Here is a 17,743-nt window from a genome sequence, read left to right on the forward strand (position 1 = left end):
AAATTCCTGAGTTCAAATATTAAAGAACAGAAACGAGTACTTTTGTGTTCGTGCCATTGTGTTTTCTTTATCATCCAAGATCCCGTGAGGAAGCATCGTCTCAAACCCAGTCAAGAAAAACGACAAAGGATAAAGGTTGGGCACGTTTCCCAAGAATTTTCTCAATGCTTAAATAGGAGTAGACATATTTTATCTCCGTATGGGCTTTTCTTGAATTTGTGTCTTTTTGGTGTCTATAAAGATTTGGTTGTCTGTCTTTTCCCTCTGCAGATTATCTGAAAAACGTTTTTAAGAGAGAAAGAGATAAAGATTGAGAAGATGTTGGAAGGAAAAGCAATGGTGGAAGATTCAGACATGCCAGTGAAGATGCAGGTTCAAGCCATGGCTTTGGCTTCTCAAGCTCTTGATCTCTTTGATGTCGTTGACTGTAAATCCATTGCTGGCCACATCAAGAAGGTTCCATTTTCTTGACTTCTATTTCCATCTCATCAAACTCTTACATACATACATTTTTTACTCCTAATTACATTGTCACCATAAATCAATTTGTAGTGGTCCCATGGTTAGAATCTTCACTCTCAAATGACTCCAGTCCTAGTTTGATAATTTGTAGTGGTCTTATGGTTAAGATCTTGATGGGCTATAAAAATATTTTAGATAACTCAAATGGATATTTTTATTGCATTAGCATTAATTATCATCACTATCATCATCATCATCTATAATTCATTGGATGATTTTATTTTTGTAATGAATTCAGGAGTTTGATGAGAGCTATGGGAGTGGATGGCAATGTGTGGTGGGATCAAATTTTGGATGTTTCTTCACACATTCTAAAGGGACTTTCATCTATTTTCAATTGGAGACACTTAAGTTCCTAGTTTTCAAAGGCGCTTCTACTCCTTAATAAAACAAATCCTGAGCCAATGTCATTTATTTTTCTATCCTTCTATGAAAATCTGTGAAAGAACAGCTTTAAGAGCCTATCAAGATCTTTCCTCTTCTGTTGCTCTTTATAGCTTTGTTTGAATCCAGGTCTGTAAATAGACCCAAGATGGGAAATTGATTTTAATGAAGTTGCGGAGAATTTTGTTTCCACGTTTTATCATGTGTTTGTGTGATCAACAAAAGTTTACATGAAAAAAATAGAGAGTTATATGTGAGCTTTTTCTGCAAGGAAATCCGTTCAACTATTAAAAATTCGATGAATAAAAGACAATGAAAACATAATAAACAAGGAACAGAGATGTCTTAATTTATCTAATTCCGAAGCCAAAGTTCTTTTTCTATGGGATTTGGTTTTAAGTTTAACCTTTCTTATTGGATCTAAAATTTTGAGAATATTAAACCATCTTCGTCGTTAAGGGTTGTATTCAACTAGGACTTTGAAGTGATTTATATTGAGATGATAAATTTATTAAATGTGAATTTTATCAAATATTTTAAAATTTAGTATTATTGAATTTGTCATATCATAAATTACTTTGAAATCTACTGTTATTGAAAAAAAAATTGATTGTAAATTTTAGAGTAGTTCAGATTTTTTAAAACTTTAATTTGAGTAGATTCCATAATTTAAAATACAAAAATTCAGATCTCATGTTTTTTTATATAAAAGTTATATCAAAATTTTTAATTCAACTAAACTAATATAAAGACTCATTAAAAATCAAATCATCCAAATATAGTTGGATTTAAAAATGAAAAATAGAAAAGTTAGATAAAGAATGCAGAAAGAATGAAAAGAGAAACAAAAAACTCTTAACTCATGACTGATTTTTGAGAGACACTGGAAATTTGCCTTCTTCAACTGGCTCACTTTTGTTTATTCGTAAAATTTAATCACAAATGTAAAGTATATTCAGGATACTTATATTAAAATTATGAGAATTTTCAAGCCAGGTACGCTTTATGCATCTACAGTCCAGTCATTCGAAACCTTTGTGTGTTTAACCGTATTGTATCTGGAAAATACTTTTAACATCCTTTAATTAAATTTCTCTCTGTCCATAGACATAGTTAATCTGTTCGTTTATGTTTCAGCACTATCTTCATACATCTCTTTTACTAAAATGCATACATAATATCCACCAACAATAGATTCATTAATTGACTAATCATCATTAGCACAATTCGTGGGCAATGTCCCATCCACTCCGCTTAATATATAGTAAACTATTCGGAGCCTTTAAAAATAGAAGCCTTACAAGATGACATTATCATCCATATCCTTAATTTGATTTAGGATCTTTTATCTTTTCGGATGCAACAAGAGAAAAATAATAATACTTACAGGTAAGGGTTTGTAACATGTCCTCCTTGATGATTTAAGACTGGTTTTAGAAAAAGCATATTTGAGAAATTTATTTTCCAAATTATCGTGCACCCCACATTCCACCAAGTAGTCACTTAAAAATAGTAAAAACATTCCAAGAATAAATATATATAATTTCTGACCAGATTCACTTGTTTATGGTTATGGACAACGAATCATAATAGTTACTAAAATAAATCAGATATTTAGAAAAAATTAAAACCATTAACAGGAAGCAAACAATGGTGTTCTGTATTTGCTAAGTCTGAAAAATCAAACACCGTTTTTGGTTAGTTTAAGTTTGTTTTTTCTCTCCATAATCTCCTCTTTATTACAGGGTTAAGAAAACAAAAGAGATTAAAAAAAAAAATTCAAAATACAGAATTCTTCTCATTTTTTTATTATTTTAATTAAGAAGGGTCAGAGCAATGGAGCAAGAACAAGAGAGCTACAAATCAAGATTGTTTCATTTCAAGAACATGAGCGAACATTCAGCTTCACGACGTGTTAAAAGCTGGAGCTCAGATTGCGTCGATACAGACAATTTTGATGAAGATGACAATGACATGATGATGTTCAGAAGTCAACCCGGAAAAGCCAGTAGCGTTGACCGGCCGTCATTGCCTTTAAGCGGTGGTGCAATGCCCAACCGCAACGACAAGCTTGCCGCTCCGAGGATGGTTTCATACGAATCGATGGAGGCATTACAAGCAGGTGAAAATCTAATGAATTGATTCATATCTTCTAAGTTTCTTGTCTCCCAAGTTAGGGCTTAAATTGTTCTTGGGTTGCAAGCTAGGGCAAATATAACAAAGTGACTTTCTGCTTATGTTATTACAGCAATGGACCAAATGAAAGAAAAGTTTTCGAAACTGCTTCTCGGAGAAGATATGTCTGGAGGAGGAAAAGGCGTTTCTTCGGCTTTGGCTTTATCTAACGCCATTACCAATCTAGCAGCGTCTGCGTTTGGAGAACAGCGGCGTTTAGAGCCAATGGCGGCTGATAGAAAAGCGCGGTGGAGAAGGGAAATTGGTTGGCTTATCTCTGTGGCTGATCATATAGTTGAGTTCGCTCCAACGCAACAAACAAACAAAGATGGAACTTCAATGGAAGTCATGTCAACAAGACAGAGAACAGATCTTCTCTGCAACATTCCTGCACTTAAGAAACTAGATGCAATGCTCCTTGTAAGAACAACAACAACAACACAAATTACTAAAATATCATTTCCCATTATATATTCATTTCTTGAATTTTTGACTTTTGTTTTTGTTTGTTTTCAGGATTGTCTTGATAAATTCAAGGATCAGAACGAGTTTTATTATGTCAAAAAGGATTCTCCTGATTCTGGCGAGACAAGAAACGATGATAAATGGTGGTTACCAGCGGTTAAAGTCCCACCTAATGGCCTCTCAGAGATATCAAGAAGGTTTCTACAGAGCCAAAAGGAATGTGTTAACCAAGTTCTTAAAGCTGCAATGGCAATAAACGCTCAAGTTCTGTCTGAAATGGAGATTCCTGAAACCTACCTAGAATCACTTCCTAAGGTTATTTACTCAAACACACATAAACATTGATTAAGAATCTATTAATGATCCGGTCCTTACCGATGTTTTTTCTTTTATCGAAAACAGAATGGGAGAGCTAGCTTGGGAGATGTGATATACAAAATGATAACAGTAGAGATGTTTGATGCAGACCAGTTCCTAATTGAAATGGATTTATCATCTGAGCACAAGATTCTTGATCTAAAGAACAGAATCGAAGCGTCGATTGTGATATGGAAGAGGAAAATGGTGCAGAAAGACACAAAATCTGCCTGGGGATCAACAGTGAGTACTGAGAAGAGAGAACAGTTTGAAGAAAGAGCTGAAACCATCTTGCTTCTTTTGAAACTAGGGTTTCCTGGCATCTCTCAATCCACACTTGATATCACCAAGATTCAATGCAACAGAGTAAACAAAAAAAACCCTACAAAATGCACCTTGTAACATGCTATTTTGACCCTTCTGATTATTATGGGTTTTGGTTTGTTTTGCAGGATGTAGGACTTGCTATATTAGAGAGTTACTCAAGAGTTCTTGAGAGTTTGGCTCACACGGTGATGTCAAGAATAGAAGACGTGCTATACGCTGATCAGCTTACTCAAGAACCTACAAATGCATCTAGTAAGAATAGATATACTGCGATAGAGACAGAGAACCCGAAGGAGGAAAGAATCAGTTTCTCAGAGGAAAGGCTTTCAGGGACATCACTCTCAGATGTAATGCAATGGGGTAACAAGAACAATGAGGTGAAGAAAGAAAGCTATTATGGAGGAGATAAAGAGAAACCACTGTTGTCTAAAGTCACAGGTATTATGACAACCAACAAAAAGAGTTCTTATCTTGAAAATCTTGGAACTATGAGGAGTCCAACCGCAAGATATTCTTGAGAAAAAAAAAATCTTGTAAAATTAGGATTGAAATGCAATTTATTTGTCCATGATTCAAATGAAAAAAGCACACCATTGTGTTGTAGCAGACTTGAAATGCAAATTTTTTTTTTCATTGATTCATCATAGCAATTAACACAAGACAATATACATAGATCAGTAACAACAGGAGTTCAGAGACTTGGGAAGAAAGTTTCTGATGTTTTCAAGGGATTTAGAAAGCTAATTTAAAGCTTGCCGCGAGGACCGAGCTTAGGCTTCTCTTGAGGACCTCTCTTGATAGGAAGAACATCACCAGTTGAGGAAGCACTGACATAAGTAAGCAAAGAGCCTCCTCCAAGAATCAAAAACTTGAGAAGCAAACCTCTCTTTGTGAAAGGAGCAGCAAATGTCTCAAAGAATTTGCTCTGCAAGCAATGTCTCACAGTCACAATCATTTTCTCAGAATTTGAAGAAGCATATAAGATATTTAGGGTTTCAAAAAACAAAACCTGAAGTGGGTTGTAAGGAGAAGGAGCATCAGATCCATACAAATCCCATTGTCCTGTTGTGTTACCCAAATCTTCTAGGTCAAAGTAAACACTTTTGTCTCCATACTTGGCCACCACGGCACCAGCTCTAACCCAAAAAGGAAGATTCTCATTAATCTCAATCCAAGATTCCAAATAAAAAGGCTTTTGATATACCTTGTGGATTTGGGTTTGAAGCTTTGGCGAGAAGGCTTGATGAAGAGCTTAGCTCCGGTGAGAGAGCTTCCTCCGAGTCCTTTCACGGCGGAGTATGGTTGAACGGCGGCGATGGTTGCAAAAGATGCCATGTTTCTCGGATCAACACACAATAAAGACTTCTCTCCTTCTTGTTGTTGTTGCCAAAGTAAGTGAGTGGATTGTTGTAACTTGTATAGCTAGAGAATCTACTTCACTTGGATCATGTTCTGACACGTGGCGAAATGGGTTTTCATCTAAGAGATTTTTATGCCACTGATGAGATGCCACGTGGATTAGAGGAAGATAAGGCTATCTAAAACTTCTCAAAGTTGTTTGTTTCTTGCTATCCAAATAACAATTACTTGGACGGTCTCTTCTTCCTCAGATTAACGAGAAAAAAATCTCTAAAATGGCGTCAGTTTCTGCAACTTTGCCTCCACCATTGCTGCTCACTCAGAGAAAACCTAACCTCACATCAGTTCAGAAACTCCCATTTTCTCTTATTCGAGGTAATGATTCATCATTATAATGTTTAATATGAGATCGAGTTTCAGAATTTTGAACTTCTCTTGTAGATAGAAGAAGCCATAGCATGAGTCTTATGGTGAAAGCTAGTGGCAAAAGTTCTGAATCATCTGATCTCGACGTCATTAGTTCAATTCAGAACGTTGTAAGTCTCCAAAAACCTCTGCTCCATTTAAACACACATGTATGTGTTAAGTATTGATTTGGATATTGTTTGGTTTCTTGGAATGTAACTTGTTTCAGTGGGATAAGTCTGAAGATCGTTTAGGTCTTATTGGTTTGAGTTTTGCTGCTATTGTGGCTCTTTGGGCTTCACTTAACATCATCACGGTATAGTATTATAAAACACATAAAACCTTTTTGGTTGTATATTTGTTTTAAATATTCTGAGATTTTTCTTTTTCATCATTAGGCAATCGACAAATTGCCTGTTATCTCCTCTGGGTTTGAACTAGTTGGTATCTTGTTCTCAACGGTAAGTAAGCTTTCACATCATATCAACGAATATATATGGACTGTTCCTTTAAGTCATGTAACCTAATCGTTGTGTTTGGCAGTGGTTTACATATCGATATCTCTTGTTCAAACCCGACAGGTAACTTAAATCCTCATTTAAACACGATTCTTTTTTTTATAACCGTAAAATTTCTGAGTCTGATGCCCTATAAATTTTATAGAACTGAAGTTAGCTTTTTTAAAATTCTGATTTAAGGAATAAGTTTCATATCAAATGTGGTTCTTGAAACCGAATGAAGTGTCTTTCTTTAATCTATTTCTCTCCACTTTTTTTCAGAGAGGAGCTATCCCAAATTGTCAAGAAATCAGTAGCCGATATACTTGGCCAGTAAGGCAGTAAACGCATGTGTTATTCTGAGATGATTTGTGATTTGTCACATGATAGCTGTTGTTGTTATCTCGAATCCAGTTTCATGTACTGAACCTGTAAATACTATATTGTGGGTTTTGGTTGCTGTTTCTTGTAAACAAATCAATCATTTCATAAATAAAAAGAATTAAGACATCAGGATCAGTTTTAGCTTAAACACAGTTTATTTATTAGTAAAATCTTAGTATTCATATTTATTTTCTAGAAGCAGAACATATAATTATATATATATATATATCCAAATTAAATGTTTTGGGTGTTGCAATTTTCTTTCTTAATTTTTTCTTGTATTGAATAACACGTTTCCTATTCTAAAATTAGAAATCAAAATATTTCGTATCAATCTTAAAGCCTACTTGTACAAAAAAATATGATTCAAATTTTGAGTAGACCAAGGAATTTGATATTTAATCAGATTTATTTGGTTTTGCTCGCAACTTGTTTGAAAAAATTAAACAAAATAAATCGGAAGGTTTGGCTCAAGACGTTGACTTTGATTAAGACATATACTCGATAACCCATTGACTTCCACCCACTCAACCCTTGAAGAAGTCAAAACTTTAAATGTGAACTATGTAATCCGAAATCTCTTCTTTCTTTTCGGCGAAAGAGATTACAAGTTTCTTTGTTTTATTTATAAGAAAAACGCAACTTTTCTATTGAATATTATTGGATTATTTCATACGCTAAGGAGAAAAATAAGAAAGCTTCTCATTCTCCTATAAATCAACCCTTCACGTCAAACTGCTCAGCTACACTATACATATCAACCAATGGGTCGTGTTACTACTCCACAAAGGGGGAATCCAGATGGCAGTTCACCAGTTCAGCAAACCGGTATACCGGTCCAACAAACCGGAGTTCCCATGAGCCAATTCGCACCGCCGGGCTATCATCAAGCTAATGTTAACATATCGGTTGGGACTCCATGGAGGAGTGGTTTGTTTGATTGTCAAGAAGACCAAACCAATGGTATTGTATCCATACTGTTATAGCAAAATATTCAATATTAATGGACTCACTGATCTTTATCATTATGTGCAGCCGTGATGACAGCAATCTTACCATGTGTGACATTCGGACAAATAGCTGAGGTGTTGGATGAAGGAGAGATGAGTATGTTTACGGTTTACACAAACTGAAACCGAAATAAGATTATTCATTAATTTGAAGCTCATATATACAATTGTTTATGCAGCTTGTCCACTTGGAAGTTTCATATACTTGTTGATGATGCCGGCTTTGTGCTCACAGTGGGTGATGGGATCAAAGTATAGGGAAAAGATGAGGAGAAGATTTAATCTTGTGGAAGCTCCATATTCAGATTGTGCCACTCATGTTTTATGCTCTTGTTGCTCTCTTTGTCAAGAATACAGAGAGCTCAAGGCTAGGAATCTTGATCCTTCTTTGGGTACTAACTTTAATCTCCTCTATCAAAATTTTTTGAGTTAGTATAGCCCATGAAACTTTTACTTATATATGTTCAAATGCTGTTAGTCTAATCCGTTAGAAGGGGAAGTATTATAACCTTACTTATAAAAAAAAGTATTATAACCGGATTTATTTATAAACATACTGCACGTTTAGAATTACTTTGGTTTACGCAGATCAAGCATAACTAAATACTAAGCATGCTCTGGAAATACTATGAACTTTTCATAGAAGAAATAACTTTTTAATTATATAGAAAGGAACATGTGTATTATATATTGAATATTGTTAAGAGTGTGTTTATAATCGCAGGTTGGAATGGGATACTTGCTCAAGGGCAATATGGGAGTGAAGCACCAGGTAATGCACCACCAAATCAATATATGACTAAGTAAACATTTACTCTTAGTTAAGCTCCATATTTGATACACATTATTTGCGAGCATTATACAATGCAAGTGTGTTATATGTTTTTTTTTTCTTTTTGAAACAAACAAGTGTGTTATATGTATTAATTAAAATGATTACAACGGTTTGTTCAAGTGTATGGGTTTTGTTGTTGCTGTTTCTATGTAACTAAATTGGTTTGAATTTTTTTTTTATCAATTGTTGATTATTGTAGAAATGTTATTATTGATGTACTAAATTGGATGTTGTTTTTGTCAACGGGGTTCGCTCTACCATTTTCTTAACCTGACCTCTGCGCTTTTAACTTATTAAGGGTAAACATCAATTCAACTGGTTTTCAAAGTTGCAATTTCGGATGTGGATAATCAATTAGTTTACTATGTTTTAATTTTCATTTTGAAAAAATTATACAATAAACAAAAACTTGTTGATATTAAAAAATGTGATTTTGCGGATTTCAGACCTAGTTAGCACAATTAACATCCCTACTTATTTCTTTGGTTGTGTCATTTACTACGATTATTGATTCTGAAAAAAAAAGAATGTGAGATGTAAATTAATAGTCTGGAATTTACAATCTTACAACAATCTCTTAATTTTTTATTTGATTATTTGCATAATTTTCTTTCTTTTTTTGAATAATTTAGATTCCAACAAAAACTATTGAACTTCATTTTTATAGTTTCATCTTCTTAACAGTTCATCTTTTCTATTTATGGATCTTCGTCGCTTTAAGACCATCTTCATTGGATCCTCGTTTTTAACCTGATGATATTTTAATGGTTTTATTTCAAGAGCTCTTATTTCAATAGGCTTATCATTTTTACATAATATAGATAAGAATAAAACGAAGAAACAAACCAACAGTATATACACAGAAGACACCATCAATTGCAATAACACAATAAACACAACAAACAATTTGGCCTGTAAAAGAATAACATAGCCAAGAATCACAAACCTTTTTGTATCAAAACCCCTAAAATGCAAACACGCAATTTAATCTAATTACAAATCTTATATTATAGACCTTAATACCTGAGTACAAAACACACACCAAATGCAGTAGACACCAATCCTATTGACAAAATGCAATCTTGCAAGATCTTTAATTCCTTTAATTTGTTTTAACAACGTCTCTTAGATCTTCTTTCTCAAAGCCTTTCCCAACAATGTCAAGCAACTCCTCTTCTTCTCTCACACCATTAACCCTACCATTCCTCACCTGGTCGACCAAAGGACCATACGACCAGCTACATATCATGTAATAGATCACATTGATGAAGCTCATGATAGCCAGTAGCCAGTAATAATAGTTGTAATGACCCTTGTTAATGTTGTCTGAAACCCAACTATCTTCACCATTTCTTGAGGTGAGTTCATTGACGGCGTTGAGGATCACACTAGCCAAGAGACTAGCCACAGCCATACCTAGACCAAACAGAGACGCTGCGATGCTAGACATGCTTTTAGGAAACTCGGTGTAGAAAAACTCGGTCTGTCCTATCGCGGTAAGAGCTTCTGCTAGCCCATGTAACACATACTGTGGCACGAGCCACATCGCCGAGATGTCTACAATAGCATTAGCATTGTTTGCATACCCTTGGCTTAATGCTTTCTTCCTTCTCAAGGTTTCCACCATCGCGGAAATCGCCATAGCTAAGAATGACATGAATAGCCCTAATCCCATTCTTAGCTTGACGCTTAGCCTAAAAGGTCTACCTCGGATCTTTGAAGCTAATGGGATGACGGCACGGTCATATAGAACGACCCACATGGCTAGGGCTATGATTGTAAACATACCAAACGATCCAGCTGGTACTTGAAAACTACCATGGCGGCTCAAGCGCCTGTCCATGGAAGTGGCTTGCAGCAACTGAAACGAGCTTTGGCTTGTGTTTATGGACATCATTATACCTGTGGACCATATCGGTATGACTTTGATCAATGCCTTAAGCTCTTCTACTTTGTCTGTTGTGCATAGCCTCCATGGTTTCAAAGCAAACCCATCTGACCCAATCTCCTCCTCGCGGTTACTTATTAAACAAGCTTTATTCAAAAACCTAATCAAGAGAAAATCAAAAGTTAGAAAGAGAGCATCATGTTTCTTGTATAACAAGCTTTGTTCAAAAAAACTAATCAAGAGAAAACCAAAATTTAAAACGAGAGCATCATGTTTCTTGTATAACAAGTTTGGTTCAAAAAATTAATCAAGAGAAAATCAAAAGTTAAAAAGAGAGCATCATGTTTTTATTAGACCTAAGAGTATGGTCTTTCTTGCTTGTAAAGTAATCAAAGGACTCATCAATAGAGTTGAAAAATATTTATATGAAGTAGATTTACCTCAATTTGTGGCTTGGAGCTTTGAGTTCAGAATCTTTCATGTGATAATAAGTAATTGATGAGTCCTGCTGATTTGGTAGACTTAGCTTCCTGTTCACGTAAGCTGCAACAACCACTTGAGCTAAACCGGTGAAGAGACTCTTGCTCACATTGCGTCTAACGTAAAGAGGAAATGCAAGAACAAACAGCAAAGCAGCGATCAACATGAGAACCGCAGGTACACCAAAACCGATTCTCCATCCAAGATGCTCTTGAATGTAGACAATGCCAGTGAACGCGATAAGTACAGCCACAGCTGAGGAAGCATAGTACCAACCAAAGAAACTCTCCAGAACTCTTTCGTTCTTAGGGTTCTCTTTGTTGTCTAACTGATCAGCTCCAAAGGCTAAGGAACATGGTCTGATCCCGCCTGATCCGATAGATATAAGGACAAATGCAGAGTACAAAAGAGCCAACTGAGATGCAGTTGCGGAACCACAGTGGTTTCCAGCCGCTGTGGGATCGCATGGTGATGGCTTCACTTGTGGTAACATTGCTGTAAGCCATAGAAGCACCATTCCCTGTGATATGATTCAAAAATGACCCGGTTATATTTTAACAGCCATAGACAAACGAAATATTGGCATATATATGGTCTCTAAATTCTAAAAATAATTTACACGAATATAAGTCTCTAAAATTGTTTAATTTTTTTTATTAAAATCCTTACTAAATTACTTATAGCCCACAATGTCGACTAACGATAACATTACATATCGTTATGTTTAAACATGTTTAACTAATGAAAAACTTCCAAGAAGAAAATTCCAATATTCATATCGGCAACAAAACCGTGACCACGACCACATATTGGTAGATCAAATGTAAAGTCTTATGTCATTAACCCTACCAAAATTAAAATTAAAAGATAGGGATAAATAATTGTACCAACATGTCAAATCAGTCGACATTAACAAAAATTCAAACATCTAATAAAATTAAAAACAAGCTGTTCGACTTTACCCAAGAATCGGACAAGTTGTACAAAACTATGGTCACACACGGTTGAAATCGCTTAAGCCTAATAACATCTACATGTCGACGACATGCTATATAGCCCTATAAACAAAACCAAGCTTGGCCCATAGGGAACAAATAATTCAAAGTCGCATGCATTGTATTAAAGTTATTCAACTTAGAGATACCCCCTTATTCAAAAAATAATAAAACCAAACGGACCTAAAACCAGCCGATGCATATGCATGCAGACACATATAAAAGTTTCTTTTAATAAGTTCTATTTGTTTATATAATAATTGTTTTTTTACTTTATTTATTATCCAGTCACACACCTTTCTTTTGATCTGCATAAATGGAATATTGTGACATCTGAAATTATGGGTTTGGCTTGTGGTCACTTATGAGTCATTCACACCACTTACAAGGGACATCTTAAATTTAGCAATTATTGAAAATGAAAATTAGATATCGCAAATTAAACACATGGAATTGGCATGCTAAAAATTAATTTGAAAACGACTTTTAGTGCAATACAAACATAAGAAAACAATAACGCAGCAATGTTTTTCATAGGACGAGTAAATGTCTTACAAGTCACATGCAAAGTGTGAAAATTACTAAAACTGTACAAAATTATTATTGTTATTGTATAGTGTTGTTTTAGTTCAATATGAGTATTATATAAATATGACGTTATTAATGGAGAAGGCCACCTATCTAATGGTACAGCAAAGATGAAAACGACTGAAACTAAATTAATCCGCTCCAATACTATGCATTCGAATATTCAATTTTTTAAAATGAAAATTTTCGATAATTTATTATAAAAGCCTGGAAATAAAAGAAAAACCTCGTACCACTATCCTTCAACAATTTTTTTTTTGTAAATGTTAATGTTTTGAAATATAATTTTCTTTTCATATTTCTATATAATTTTTTTATTTACTAGATATTGCATAACCATTATACTCATACTACTCTTTCGTGATTGATTTAATAGAATATATATATATGTGTGTGTGTTAAAAGCATTTTATGTTATTAATATTCATATTAATCTTTAACCAATTTATTTTATTGAAAAAATGGAATATGATTTAGAAATTATTATTTTTAAGCTACTTTTGAAGGTATAAAATATAATTATAACGGAAAAGTATATGATAAGAACTTTAAAAAAGTGTTTGTCCGTTTTTTCGAAATCCGTTACGGATTCTATCAGTCTAATGACAAGCTAGTGAGTAGTTACGAAAATTCACAAACCGACAGCTAAACCGGAAACCTTTTTTTTTTCCTTTTGTTTAGTTCGATCCGAAGCGAGGTTGGAAATTTCATTTCCGGTTTAAGAAAAACCAAGTTACACCGTCGTATTTCAGCATCGAAACCAAATGAATTAAGCAAACGTCTCAAATCCAAACGAGAATGGTTAAGGTAATCCGGTTTAGTGAATCTTACCAGAAAAAAATTTGAAGAGATTGAAAATTACCAAGAAACTGGAGAGAGATGCAATGGCGATGGTGAGAAACCGGCCTAAGTAGGAATCAGAGAGAAAAGCACCCAAGAGAGGAGTGAAGTTTGTTGCAGCGGACCACATGAAGAGCACATTGGTTCCTTTTGCTACTCCAAATCTGTAATCCCTGATTAAGTACATAATCATGTTTGGTAATAATCCATAGCTCGCCACTTTCTCAAACGCCTCGTTAGCTTCACCATAATAATTAACAATATAAATTAAATATTCAGAAATCAAAGAGAAATGATGAATGAGGATTAGAGATTTTGAAAATGTAAATATACCTATGATGAAGGGCATAGTGATGATTCCACCCTTTGGTTTCTTTTCTCCATTGAGTTGGATTTGCTTAGCCTCTGTTTCAGTTGTAGGGTTCTCCATTGTTTCAGTTTGTTTGGTGGATGAACACTATGGTCTGGTGAGTTTATATAGGAGAGAGACAGAGGAAGGTAAAAGGAAGAAGAAGAGGAAGATCTTTGTCTTTGTTAAGTGATTTGAGAGTTAATGCGATTTTGTTTTCAGATAGAGAAGAATATGTACCTCATTTTCACGATAAGTGTGCAATTAATAGTAATATATAGGAATATCTGCTTCATTTTCAGACAGGTTAGTGAAAATAGTACAGTATATTAAAGGGGAATTTTAATTTAGACGGTGTAATCAGAATTTGACTAACATCGACTTGAATAGAAATAATTAGATATTTTCTACATATGTATTTTTTTGCTATTCAGATATAAATTTTTATATATATACATATATTGTTATTGGTATTTATTATATTTTGCTTCTCATGTATTGCAATATTCTTCCTTTACTTTTTTTTCTCTTTTACAGAGACATCATTTGTAGTTATTACTTATAATTGTATGTAACATATGAAATATCTCCCTATAATTTAGTATATGTTATATAACATCAACGAAATAATGCATAAGACATTTTAAGTAACAAAACCAAAACGCGGAAATATATTTAGATTTTTGGTTTCTAATATTTAAAGAATGTAAAAAAGACTAGATATTTTCTTTGATTCCTGAACTAACTAAACTAAAAAGTTTGAAAGGCATAGATGTTACTATATGGCTGTAACTGGTTAACTAAAACTGCAATTAGTGGAAAAAAAGAATGGAATTAGATGAATGAAATATGGAGAAAACAAAATATTTTCATTCCATTGATTTATTATCAGAATTGTGTTGGAATGACTTCTTTGAATTTTGTTTATTTTTTTGTGGAATTGATGTAATGAACATTTCATTTCATTCACTACAAATGGTAAAACAAATTATGGAATAAATGAAATAAATCATTCTGCATTATTCCATTATAAAAACTGATAATCCAATTACAGCCTATATGTGTGGTTACATAATAAGGAATAACATCATTATTGATAACTGATTGGTTTATATTCAGATTTGGATTGATTCAAATTTGGTTTTCAATTCAGATTATAATTAAAAAAAAATCGTGATGAGATTTCTTTTTTCTTTTAATGGTAAGTGATGAGAGTTCTTTTTTACTATATTAAAATTAATTTCTTGCATTCGATAAATTCTGTAATAACTGAACCAAATTGTTTACGCCATCTAAGCATAATAACAAACATCTTTAATATATAAAAATCGTTTCTACCATACATATATTCGAAAACTATTATTTCCTAATGATAATGCAGACTATAACCTAAAATCGTTGTTATATTATACGAAGATAATGTGACAGAAGCAATAAATATGTTCTTAGAAGAAAAAAGTGGGAAACAGTTATGTTTGTACTTTATATATTACATTAAAGTAACCGTAGACTTTGTGTAGCCATAAAAAAATTGTGTAGTCTGCATTATGATTAGAAAATAATAGTTTTCAAATAAGAGTATAATTTGTGTAGTAACCATGGAATTTGTGTAGTCAGATTAACATTTCATATTTATAAGAATTTAAGAGACAATTCTAAAAAGAAAAATTAGAGCTGCATGCTTTTATATATTTTAAAATGTAAACAATTTCAACTCTTCATCCTTTATACAAAAACAAAGTAGATAGCTTTCACATCCGATTAATCAAAAAGGAATGGAACAAAATCATATCAAAAGTATCGAAATAATTGAACAAGCCGAAACATCCCATGAGGTTACCAGCTTTTCTTCTTTCGCTGTCTCTCGTTTCTTTTTTTTTTTTCTCTCTCTCTTTTTTTCCGTTAAGGACTAGTATTTTCTTAATATTTTATTCGTTAGTATCATCTAAAGAATGATAAAGAACTCATTAAAGTTAGTGCAATCATATTAAAAAGCTTCGGTTTTGTTCCGGTTTCGTCCCATCAGTCGTAACTCATGCTCATAAATAAGTCAAGCTTATTGACAGTACTCTGCCAGAAAATCCATAATATCTCACAAAATGTTGACAAAAAAAAAGAACTGCTGATAAGTTCAGTTACAATTTATATGTTCCCATCAAATGTTGAATTATGTAGAGAAAGATAAATCTAGTAGTAAATAATGTGTGGAAGTATTCAGTGTATTTTTTTCAACAATATTAAATGTAGATAGCGTACAATAATGCAATTTATTGAAAACCTTGTGAACAATAATAAGAGACTCTAATAATAAAGTGACAATGATGCGAGTGAATGTGAGAGTCTTAAAAGAAAATATTTAATGTGACTTTATTCATTCCCCCTTGCACGTGGGTGTCGGATACTCTGAAAGCTCTTTTTCTTTTGGATATACTATAGTAAGTTATAAGTTTATATAGGGGTGGGCACTTTACCCGAAATCCGAAGTGGCACCCGAACCCGATCCGAAAAACCCGAACCGAAATCCGAACCGAAGTAGCAAAATATCTGAACGGGTATTAAATTAGGAGAGATTGGATATCCGAACCCGAACGGGTAATATCCGAACCCGAATGGATATCCGAAGATAACCGAACATATGTATAATTAACCTTATATTTTTAATTTACATCTTTCATTTTATATAAAATATTTATATTGATACTACATATACTTTAAATTCATATGATATACATACAATTACGTAGAAGATGATTTGCTATGCACTTAAAATACATGTCAAACTTTTTATTTCAACAATTAACAAAAAGTTACATCCAAAATTAAAAAAAAATAACCAAATTAATGTCTTTTTAGTTTGAAAATGTTATGTCCAAATCTAATAACCATTCAATCTATTAAAAATACAAAAAATAGTTAAGTGAAAGTTATATATTTAAATACAAGAAATTTGAAAAATGAAAATTTTAATTTTTTTTTCAAAATCTAAATATTCGAACCCGATCCGAAATAACCGAAACCGAACTAAAAATACCCGAACCCGACCCGAAGTACAGAAATACCCGAACGGGTTCTACACCTCTATACCGAAATACCCGAAAATCCGAAATACCCGATCCGAACCCGAACGGGTACCCGAACGCCCACCCCTAAGTTTATAACTTACAAAATTAAATTATTTTTATTTTTATTGGTATAAATATTTTGTTATGACATTTCATTATTTACTGCGGGAGTAATAGTTTGAGTCATATAACCACTTCAACGTCTATTTATGACGACTTCAGTTGATTTTCACTAAAATAACATTTTTTTTGAACGACTTTCACTAAAATAACATTATTGGAAGGAAAGGAAATGAAAGGAAACATTTGCACAAAATATAATTAAAAAATGAGAACAACCACATGAAATTTATCTATAACTCTTTTACCAACATAACTCATACATTAACCTACTTAATTCGGATTATGCAGTTTAAAAATTTATATTAAAAACACAAACCTAGTCAAGGCTAGTTGAGAGAAACTACATAAGAAGTGATTTAAATAAGCAAACAATCAACAAATAGTCAATAAACATTTTTTTGTTAGATAAATTCTCAAGGAACACTGCGTTAAAAGGAACACTGCGTTAACAGTTAGAGCATCTCCAAGGACATTCTGTTTTTTCCTCTATAATTTACACTAAAATAGAGTAACTCTATTATAGAGTTAAATTTGCTCCAATAGTTCACTCTATAATAGAGTTACTCTATAATAGAATGAAATATAGAGTAATCCTATTTTTTTACTCTAAATATAGAGTGAAAAAACAAGAATACTCTATATTTCACTCTATTATAGAGTGAACCATTGGAGCAAATACAACTCTATAATAAAGTTAC

At 33.1% G+C, this 17,743-nt stretch overlaps 6 protein-coding genes across 6 annotated transcripts; 4 read left to right on the plus strand and 2 right to left on the minus strand.

Annotated features, from left to right (window-relative positions):
• The first annotated feature begins 281 nt into the window (after positions 1–281).
• On the plus strand, positions 282–1,108 carry LOC103871227 (dynein light chain LC6, flagellar outer arm). Its single transcript, XM_033273380.1, has 2 exons — positions 282–456; positions 761–1,108. The coding sequence occupies exons 1-2, from the start codon at positions 319–321 to the stop codon at positions 905–907; spliced, it is 285 nt and encodes a 94-aa protein (XP_033129271.1). The 5' UTR covers positions 282–318; the 3' UTR covers positions 908–1,108.
• A 241-nt stretch (positions 1,109–1,349) lies between these two features.
• Positions 1,350–5,100, plus strand: LOC103871225 (rop guanine nucleotide exchange factor 11). Its single transcript, XM_009149453.2, has 5 exons — positions 1,350–3,028; positions 3,155–3,501; positions 3,598–3,861; positions 3,949–4,269; positions 4,356–5,100. Exons 1-5 carry the CDS (start codon positions 2,743–2,745, stop codon positions 4,746–4,748), a joined length of 1,611 nt encoding a protein of 536 aa, XP_009147701.1. The 5' UTR covers positions 1,350–2,742; the 3' UTR covers positions 4,749–5,100.
• LOC103871224 (photosystem I reaction center subunit VI, chloroplastic-like) lies at positions 4,840–5,700 on the minus strand. Its single transcript, XM_009149452.3, has 3 exons — positions 5,435–5,700; positions 5,240–5,366; positions 4,840–5,155 (listed from the first exon to the last, which is right to left on the minus strand). The coding sequence occupies exons 1-3, from the start codon at positions 5,563–5,565 to the stop codon at positions 4,976–4,978; spliced, it is 438 nt and encodes a 145-aa protein (XP_009147700.1). The 5' UTR covers positions 5,566–5,700; the 3' UTR covers positions 4,840–4,975.
• Positions 5,701–5,747: 47 nt separating this feature from the next.
• Positions 5,748–7,004, plus strand: LOC103871228 (protein CURVATURE THYLAKOID 1C, chloroplastic). The gene is made up of 6 exons (XM_009149455.3): positions 5,748–5,964; positions 6,031–6,125; positions 6,224–6,310; positions 6,393–6,455; positions 6,538–6,575; positions 6,774–7,004. The coding sequence occupies exons 1-6, from the start codon at positions 5,865–5,867 to the stop codon at positions 6,826–6,828; spliced, it is 438 nt and encodes a 145-aa protein (XP_009147703.1). The 5' UTR covers positions 5,748–5,864; the 3' UTR covers positions 6,829–7,004.
• Positions 7,005–7,460: 456 nt separating this feature from the next.
• LOC103871229 (protein PLANT CADMIUM RESISTANCE 8) lies at positions 7,461–8,963 on the plus strand. Its single transcript, XM_009149456.3, has 4 exons — positions 7,461–7,838; positions 7,911–7,982; positions 8,065–8,277; positions 8,610–8,963. Exons 1-4 carry the CDS (start codon positions 7,640–7,642, stop codon positions 8,690–8,692), a joined length of 567 nt encoding a protein of 188 aa, XP_009147704.1. The 5' UTR covers positions 7,461–7,639; the 3' UTR covers positions 8,693–8,963.
• A 591-nt stretch (positions 8,964–9,554) lies between these two features.
• LOC103871230 (protein NRT1/ PTR FAMILY 1.2) lies at positions 9,555–14,110 on the minus strand. Its single transcript, XM_009149458.3, has 4 exons — positions 13,845–14,110; positions 13,534–13,751; positions 11,049–11,608; positions 9,555–10,768 (listed from the first exon to the last, which is right to left on the minus strand). Exons 1-4 carry the CDS (start codon positions 13,939–13,941, stop codon positions 9,823–9,825), a joined length of 1,821 nt encoding a protein of 606 aa, XP_009147706.1. The 5' UTR covers positions 13,942–14,110; the 3' UTR covers positions 9,555–9,822.
• Positions 14,111–17,743: the final 3,633 nt, after the last annotated feature.

The sequence above is a fragment of the Brassica rapa genome, chromosome A06 (genome assembly GCF_000309985.2).
Source record: "Brassica rapa cultivar Chiifu-401-42 chromosome A06, CAAS_Brap_v3.01, whole genome shotgun sequence".
Taxonomy (NCBI): Eukaryota; Viridiplantae; Streptophyta; class Magnoliopsida; order Brassicales; family Brassicaceae; genus Brassica; species Brassica rapa.

Coding starts and splice junctions, on each gene's coding strand:
- LOC103871227 (XM_033273380.1), top strand. CDS start 319: ATGTTGGAAGGAAAAGCAATGGTGGAAGATTCAGACATGCCAGTGAAG. Junction 457..760: donor TTGCTGGCCACATCAAGAAG/GTTCCATTTTCT, acceptor TAATGAATTCAG/GAGTTTGATGAGAGCTATGG.
- LOC103871230 (XM_009149458.3), bottom strand. CDS start 13,941: ATGGAGAACCCTACAACTGAAACAGAGGCTAAGCAAATCCAACTCAAT. Junction 13,752..13,844: donor CACTATGCCCTTCATCATAG/GTATATTTACAT, acceptor ATTATGGTGAAG/CTAACGAGGCGTTTGAGAAA. Junction 10,769..11,048: donor GCTCCAAGCCACAAATTGAG/GTAAATCTACTT, acceptor TCTCTTGATTAG/GTTTTTGAATAAAGCTTGTT.
- LOC103871225 (XM_009149453.2), top strand. CDS start 2,743: ATGGAGCAAGAACAAGAGAGCTACAAATCAAGATTGTTTCATTTCAAG. Junction 3,029..3,154: donor GATGGAGGCATTACAAGCAG/GTGAAAATCTAA, acceptor ATGTTATTACAG/CAATGGACCAAATGAAAGAA. Junction 4,270..4,355: donor CCAAGATTCAATGCAACAGA/GTAAACAAAAAA, acceptor TTTGTTTTGCAG/GATGTAGGACTTGCTATATT.
- LOC103871228 (XM_009149455.3), top strand. CDS start 5,865: ATGGCGTCAGTTTCTGCAACTTTGCCTCCACCATTGCTGCTCACTCAG. Junction 6,311..6,392: donor CTTCACTTAACATCATCACG/GTATAGTATTAT, acceptor TTTCATCATTAG/GCAATCGACAAATTGCCTGT. Junction 6,576..6,773: donor CTCTTGTTCAAACCCGACAG/GTAACTTAAATC, acceptor ACTTTTTTTCAG/AGAGGAGCTATCCCAAATTG.
- LOC103871229 (XM_009149456.3), top strand. CDS start 7,640: ATGGGTCGTGTTACTACTCCACAAAGGGGGAATCCAGATGGCAGTTCA. Junction 7,839..7,910: donor TCAAGAAGACCAAACCAATG/GTATTGTATCCA, acceptor CATTATGTGCAG/CCGTGATGACAGCAATCTTA. Junction 7,983..8,064: donor GTTGGATGAAGGAGAGATGA/GTATGTTTACGG, acceptor TTGTTTATGCAG/CTTGTCCACTTGGAAGTTTC.
- LOC103871224 (XM_009149452.3), bottom strand. CDS start 5,565: ATGGCATCTTTTGCAACCATCGCCGCCGTTCAACCATACTCCGCCGTG. Junction 5,367..5,434: donor TTCAAACCCAAATCCACAAG/GTATATCAAAAG, acceptor TTTTTGGGTTAG/AGCTGGTGCCGTGGTGGCCA. Junction 5,156..5,239: donor CTCCTTACAACCCACTTCAG/GTTTTGTTTTTT, acceptor CATTGCTTGCAG/AGCAAATTCTTTGAGACATT.